At 37.0% G+C, this 8,278-nt stretch overlaps 1 protein-coding gene across 1 annotated transcript; it reads left to right on the plus strand.

Annotated features, from left to right (window-relative positions):
- The first annotated feature begins 378 nt into the window (after positions 1-378).
- LOC149231023 (uncharacterized) lies at positions 379-1,755 on the plus strand. Its single transcript, XM_089381517.1, has one exon. It carries the CDS (start codon positions 379-381, stop codon positions 1,753-1,755), a length of 1,377 nt encoding a protein of 458 aa, XP_089237643.1.
- Positions 1,756-8,278: the final 6,523 nt, after the last annotated feature.

Below are 8,278 nucleotides of genomic sequence, written 5' to 3' on the forward strand. Positions count from 1 at the left end.
AACCCAGTTTAAGTAACAAAAATCATAATTTAAACCAAAAAAAAATGTAACTCCATCGAAAACCTAAAATATTCAGTAGTTTAATTATAAATTTTCAAAGTGGAGTTTAAATAATTAAAAATTAAAATTACAACAAAAATCAATTTGAAAGAAAAAGAAACACATAAAACAGTAACATTCTCTCAAGTCTCAATCGCGTGAATACTATACGGGGATATAATATATTAGTGACTCATATATTTCAATTTGGAGGGGATGGATACTACTGAATAGGATTCTGCATAGTTTTGTGAATAATTTCCATCGTCTGAATCCACCTCCGGCAGCCGGTCGTGCCCAATACTGTTATATACTGTTTCTCCTTTGGACTAGAACGAGATGGCAGAATCGTCCAAAGATACAGAGTCCGGCTCTCAAAAGAAGGTCTACCCGGCCGAGATATTGAGAAACATCGCATTCACCCTAGCTGTTATGGAGAAGGCAGGGAGCACGCTTGGAACGATGAACTTCATTTGGGCTACTGTCGTTCTGCTGGGAGGCTTCTCACAATCATTAAAAAGTATAGACTTCTGGTTCGTCAACGCAATATTACTGGTAGAGGGTCTTCGCATCTTATGCCGACAAGGCGAGCTGAAGACAGCACTGATGACGTTGGGGTCATCGTCTCCCGATTGCATGCTCCAATTGGTACATCTGTGTTCGCTTGTGATACAAGAATACTCGGCTATTTTATGCATCGTGTTGTCTAGCCTTCGTATACATAAGCAACAGTACGGGAGCGACCATAATATGAATCGAAATCGGGCTCTCAATCTTTTCTACTGGCTGTCCGTGGTGGAATCGTGTCTGACTCTGTTCGGATTTGCTGTCAGAGTGTCCCTCCCGAACCCGCCAATTTCTGAGGGCGAGAAAGACTCTTACGGTTTTGCAAAACGTTTGTACTACAGGTTTTGGGAAAAGTTTGTACTACTTGTGCTTGGAGAAAGTTTGCACCCGGTTTTAGAAAAAGTTGGCTTCGGCTATGCTGAGCGTTTTTTCTATGATACATATTGTCGGTGCATGAAGGGAAGCGCTTTCGACGGGCTGAAGAGGGATTTTGTGTCATACAGCGTGGAGCTGCTGCAGTCAACCGATGATAATGAACAACTGGAGAGTGCTCGAGTACTATCCGTGCTTGTGCGCGAGTACTATCCTTCAGAGAAGTTGGGGGCGATCGGAACAACGCCACGCTTTCTGGAGACGCTGATCGAGTTGCTGAGTTGGGAGAAACCTGAGAAGAAGAAGATTCGAACAGTGGCTGGAGAGATCATCTCCAAATTGGTGGAGATACCCGGAAATCGCATTCGGTTGATGGCAATTCCTGCGTCCATGGAATCCATAGGCTCTTTGCTGTATGATACAGATCATACTGAATATCACAAGACAAATTATCAGGGCCAGTCCTCAGACGAGTATAATTACAAAGATTACGAAGATTTCACTGTGATGGGGGAACGGATATTGAAAATCTTGGCCAACGACCCATCCAACGGCGCAAGGATCGGAAGGAACGAAGGGCTACGTCGCAAAATTATCGAACGCGGAAACTTAAATCCCAACGCGTCGGAATCGGAAATCATAAGGCATTTGGCAAGCCTGCCGATGGAGACGCTGGCTGACCAACAGGACGTCCGTGAGAATAACAACGGTACCAGTGGCTTTGAAGCTGAGCATTCCGATGATCCGAATTTACCATCGGTTGATAGTCAGGTTTAGATTTCTCTACTTTCTAATTAATGAAAATAAAATGCTGTAATAATGGATTATATGGCGCTGTAATTGTGAAATCTTCCATTAGCCTGAATCTACAAACAATTTATAGTCATAGTTAAAATTTCCGCATAAGTTGTTAGTTCTATTTTTCAATCCAATGGAGCAGTCTGATAGTTAGCCTGTGAGTTTGTCAATTAGTGAAAACTAAACGTTGTAATCACCAAGTTTATGGCGCTGTGGTTGTGGTTCAGGATTTAGCAGTAACAAAGTTATGTTAATAAAATGCAGTTGTTTGATGCACAGTATATGAGGCCGGTCTGCTTACGACATATAGCTGCGATGTGAAATTTATTTTGCCCTTTTTATATGTTGAAAAGGGATAATTATCCGGCTAATTTTTGTGGATGCCTTAATTTCTCTTTTTTATTTTACTTTAAAAACGTGAAAATTTCATAGAAACTATAAAACTGCTAAATCTTAATTTCTTATAATATTTTAATTTTCTTTTATGTGTTAAATCTTTTTCATACCACATGTTTTTTTTGAATTTAGAAGTAATAATAATTTTAATGTTATTAATGTTTCGCAATGCAACATTCTGGTTGATCTCCCAATGGTTTAACTAGGCCTTGGTGTCTTTATACCAACCTCCTTTGGCTGGAATTTAAAGCTAGCTTAAGAAGTCTATGGTCTCCTATGTTATTGAATTTGTGCTTGTACAACAGAAGTCTAGTCATAGCTAGGCTCTCGATAGGGGAAAGACTCACTTCTATAAGAAGAATAGCATAAGGTGTGTTGCTTTTAATTGTGGTACAAAGTTTTTAAATAAATTTCCTACCTTAAAATCTTTCAAAAAAACTACATAATTTATAGTTAAATGTATTTTAATTTCCAAATTTATTAATTAGTGAAAGGTGGAATTTTTTTATGTGAGATATATTTATCATTATATAATATGTTTACTTTTAAATTTATTAATGATTTATTAATTATGATAAGGTATATTTGATATGTATAATTTATTAGTTTAGATTTATTTTAATTATTAAAATGAATAAAATGTAATTTTTGTAAATATATATTGGAAAGATTTTAAAATAAAATGAGTTTATTTTAAAATAGATGTATATTTTTACATATATATATTTTAAAGAAACTTTTATGATTTTTTTTTTTACATGGAATATTGAATAGCTAGTTGTTCAATTATCAACCATATTAAAAATCAATATTTTATTGGAACTCAATTAGACAACCCCAACTAAATTAGAATTAGAGACAAAAACAAATTATACTTACAATTTATTCAAACCTATTGAACTTTAAGGTATGTCACAAGTTTAAATCTATTCAAGTCCTTCCAAGTTACAGATTGTTGTGGATCAAGTCACCCTACCCTTCATTTACATATTCTAGCAAAGAGAGTGTTGAGAGGAAGAATTGACCACTCATCAATAAGAGGAAACAACGCAATCTAAAGTACCTTAATAACCTAAGTTGTTTAGGATAGTGATTTTTAAGTCTCCATTAGCCTACTATTTCTTCCTCTAAACAGAAAACAAATCATTAAAATTCAAATTATTCTAAGACCTCAATGCAATATAAATCTAAAAAGTAAACATATTATCTAATGCAACCAAATAAAAATAAAAAAATATTAACCACAGTATCTATATAAAAAGTGAAGAAATCATATCTAATATATTAAATCCAAACTAAACTAATTTGAATAGTCATTTTCTCTATTTCCAGAGACCTATCCATACTACAGCATGTTCATCTTCCTCTCATACCAGAGTATGGTCGTCCTATTCGCTTACAATATTCCCTTTTAGAATAAACAAAGTTCTCAGCGGAAAAAAAATTACGTCGTCCCGAAAAGGAAATGAGACAAAGCTCCTTGAAATTAGAAGCTCCTTGAAATTAGAGTTCATTGGTTTCCATATGTTGCATAATAGTTTCTTAAATCAAGGAAAATATTAGCATAATGCTGCGAACTATTTTGCTTGCAACAACCTTCAAACTGATATGTTGTTTGGCTCTGGAATCTTTTAGCTCTAAGCCTTCGCTATTCTTACACCTGTATACACAAAATTAAAACAAATTATTAGCTTAAATATGGTAAGCGGATTCATAAAATCCACAATTCTGAGTTTACTCTAAATCAGAAGATTTCATGAGTGGTTCGAAAATAAACAAACTATAAAATTGAATCCAACTTATATACATGCCGATATTCAACATTCAAATTTATTAATCACTGGTTGTTTATTTACACATTTTCACATTCTGCGAATCACACAACAAATTAGATCAAATAACAACTACCGAGCAATAGAAATAAAGATGGCAATCATATTGGGCTAAAGATACCAAGATCTGGAACAAACCAGATCATATTTGAATTAATTAATTCGCTGATTGTTCATCAACAGTCTTGATATCATTACCTGGATTACCCAGTTGTTTGTTTCTTCATTCTACGATATATTTATTATAGAAATCGATTCCATATAATCCTCCAAAAGTTTGCATATTGGTTCCTCACTTGATCACTTCCACGACTGTTCCTGAAATAACAAACACGAACAAAATAAAAATTGTAATCGAATCCTTCACAAAATTAGTTTCTAAAAATCACGACCATATCAAATAATCAAAATAGAGCACCCTCTCATGAATACAAATCTTCAAAAGTTTTGTTTTTATGTAAATTTGGATGATAGATCGAAACCTTTTGTGTTAATGATCAATTGCGCACATTTAGGAACACAGTGCCAAATGTAACCCTAACGATTTGCTTTGGTGGTGAGCTAAGACTAAAGAGGTGGCATATTTTAGAGGAAAATTTGGAGGGTGATATGGCACTTTGCAGGGATTGAAGAAGTTGAAGTCTATGAAGCCGGATGCAGGGAAAAATACTTAATGAAACTGACTTGGGAGGAATAGTTGACATAATTCCCATAGTTGTTAAGAACTTCGGCGTAAATAATTCCCATATCTTACCTGGATTTTACTCGGTGGCACATGGCGTATGGATGAGAAGAGTCAATCGCAGTGTTAACCATGAGGGCCTGAAGTGTTATCAGATGGACAGCGTGAAAGACTCTGTGAGTTTGGGCAGTTTATTATTTGGCTAATTTTGACGTACATATACCCAAATGAAATGTGAAACAACCTAAATTACAGTGTTGTGAGTTCGTTCTCGTGCTACGTGGCATGGAACAATGTTGGTGTTGAGAGATGGACCATCAAATGGCTCATAAGAATATTAGCTCAAGGCCTCTTACTCAAACAAACTCATCCACAAATAGTAACTTGGTGAGTGGCACTTACTATTGACGCATTAAAGTTTGGTATTGTTGATAAGTGGTTTAAATTATAATTAACAAAATATAATAGGAAATAACACAACTACATTAATAAATGTAGGTAATATATATCATAGATGTGAATTTATATATGTTATATTATAAATTTATTACATATAATGGAGAATATGTAAATTAAGAGAGAGTTGGTTTCTAGAGCTTTAGATTAAGAATTAGTTCCTATTTTTTAGGCAGTGATTCTAACTTCCCTAATCGTGTGAAAATTATATATTTTTGATTGTAAGATGAAGATGTAGAGCACAATGTCCACGTGGAGCTCCTACCAGTGAGCTACCTAGTTTGATCAACAAAGTTGATTCTTCGGTCTTAACAGGGTATCAAAGCTCCAGGTCTAGTGAGTCAAAGTAGTATGCTTTGATAGCTAAGTGAGTGTCTAGGGGAGAGAAGAGAGGCCCCTGGTGGCTAGTGTGAAGAATGCCTCGTTTGGTGAGGAAGCGGAGTAGCATGAAATTTTTCTTTTGATTCAAATTCATCATCAATGTTCCTAAAGGAAGGAGAGCGCTGACCATCATGGATTGCAGAGGAAAAAGCACGATGATTGCTCATTCCCTTACAACGATTCTAACCATCGGGCCCGATAATCGCGGATCTGGGAATCAAGATCGCGATGAGCCGTTGATAGTGGTCTAGCCTGCTCGGAGGGCGTTGTTGGGTGCTACTGCGTGGCGTTGATGTGTGCTACTACGTAGCAAACGTGTTGGTGGATCAGCTGGTGTCAAAACAATGGCGTGCTGCTACCACAACAGAGCAGCAAGAGCGAAGACCGTGAGGCTAAAGTCTAAGGTGAGATGTTGGAAGATTCGTGGAGGCTGCGGTGGCGTAGTGTAGGCTGCAGATCGGTGGATCGCTGCAAGCCACACCACTAGCACATTGATGATCGAGGAGAAAGTCAGTGTCTCCTACAATTTCAAGGGATTTCTCACCATGGGAAAGCACATCTCTTTGCTCTCGTTTCCCCTTGTTGACGCAATTAGATAATCAAATTGGCCAGAATAAGTAGATTTGGTGCTTTTATTAGCGGAGATCTTCATCTAGAAGCATTGTGTAGTAGTGAGAAAAGATACTACGGATTGAGTGAACTACAGGCTGCCAGCCAGTGGTGTTGAGATCTGTTGAGATCTGCAAATTGATTGCTACCTACGTGGAGAGAGGTCCAATGCAAGTTGATGTGTGAGGTGCTAGTGTGGAGGTCGAACTAGACATTGAGCAAAGGAGCCTACCGTGGGTGACAGAGTGCTACTTCTGCATGTGTGCTACGAGAGGGTAGGTGCAACGAAAGCGTGGAGTAGCCCATATGATTAGTGGCTTTGTGGTTGGATTGTCGCTCAGCTCAGCAGATTGGGCAACCTTTGAGGGCGTTTGTGTAGTGGTGGCTGTGTCAGATTAATGTGATGCGTTAGACCCTGACAGTGTTGGCGGTGTTGGGAGGCTGAAAGCAGGGGTAAGGCCATATTATTATTTTAAAATTTTAGGGTTATGGTATTTTTTTTTTTTAATTTGTGGGTGCATGTCCTTTATATATGAAATAAGGGAGTCATTTTTAAAAGGGAGTCATTTTTTTTCTTAAAGATAAATAGGGGTTTCCATTTAAAAAAAACAAAGAAGAATTTTGTTTTTTTTTTTCGCATCCAATTGGAGAAGTTGTTGTTTATTAAGAGAGAGCACCTATTTTGTTTTTAGATTGCTCTTCAGATCCAGAGATAGATTTGTCTTTTAAATCGCTGGAGGTCAATTTTTTTTCTTGAGGGAGATCCATCAAGATGAACAATCATATGGCAGAAGCTTATCTAAACGAGAGCAATAAGCTCGACGGTTCCAATTACTCTAATCAGAAATTTATGTTGCAAACTCTATTGGAGGGGCAAAATGCATGGGTGATTGCAACCGGTGATGAGTTGAAGCCGACCCTAGCTACAGGTGGAACAACAACAACAATCCAGGACTGGGAAAAGAGAGAGAATAAGGCAAAGGTGCTGCTCAAATTTTCTGTGAAAGATTGCATTATTCCCCATATTTGAGAATGTAAATCTGCAACAGACATCTGGACAACTCTCAAAGACTTGTACAAGATCAAGAACACAAATCACCTGTTGTTTCTAAAGAGAAATATTCTCTCCATTAAAATGGAGGAGAATGAATCAGTAGCAACGTTCATCTCTCATATCAAGGAGCTTAAGAATAAGTTGGGCGACATTGGCAAAACAGTGTCAGACATTGATTTGGTCACGATTACCATGAATGGTATGACTGATGACTATCAGATGTTCATCACTGGGTTGAATGCGAGAGAAAAACCCCCCAAGTTTGAAGAATTGACAAGGATCCTAATGCAGGAGGAGGAAAGGCGGATGTCCCTAAAACCCTAGAGCTTAGATCTTTCCCTAATGGAAAAGAATAAGCCATTCAGATGAAAGCTAATTGCAGCACACAAAAGTGGAGGAACCCCACAAAGAAAGCCAACTCCATCTCAAGGTATGTCTTCAAACATAAGTGATTTAGGACAAAAATGTTTTTATTGTGATAGAGTTGGTCATATAGCTAAACATTGTCAGAAGAAGAAGTTTGATGAAGGTCAACAGAGACAGAGGAAGCATGGAGGTCATTTTGCTGATGAAGAATAGAATACAAATCTCATACTATTCGTATCTGATTCTGTGTTTTCTATTGAGGACAATGAAGCAGAAACTTGGTTTGTGGACTCAGGAGCTTCCACCCACATGACACGAAATAGACATTGGTTTGAAAATTTCAAAGAGGCCAGCAGCGGAACAAACATCTATCTTGGCAATGATAGAGGATACCAAATCAAAGGATATGGTAATGTTTTTGTTGTTTTGCTTGATGGAAACATTAGGCATATTCAAAATGTAATGTATGTACCCAAAATAAAAAAGAATATGATCTCTGTTTCGATAATAACAAATCAGAATCTCAAGGTAGAGTTTTAAAAATCTTATTGTGTTATTAAAGATCTGCTGGATCATATGAAGCCAATTGCATCAGGTGTTCATGTGGGAGTTTTGTACAAGTTGAATGTGAGAAGTGCGCCACACCAAGCGTTGACATCATCAGTTATGACTGCAAAAGATTTATGGCATTAAAGATTCAGCCACATTAATTTGAATGGCCTACAA

The sequence above is a fragment of the Pinus tabuliformis genome, chromosome J, assembly GCF_031772625.1.
Source record: "Pinus tabuliformis cultivar Carrire ecotype Pingquan chromosome J, CPIR1, whole genome shotgun sequence".
Classification (NCBI taxonomy): Eukaryota; Viridiplantae; Streptophyta; class Pinopsida; order Pinales; family Pinaceae; genus Pinus; species Pinus tabuliformis.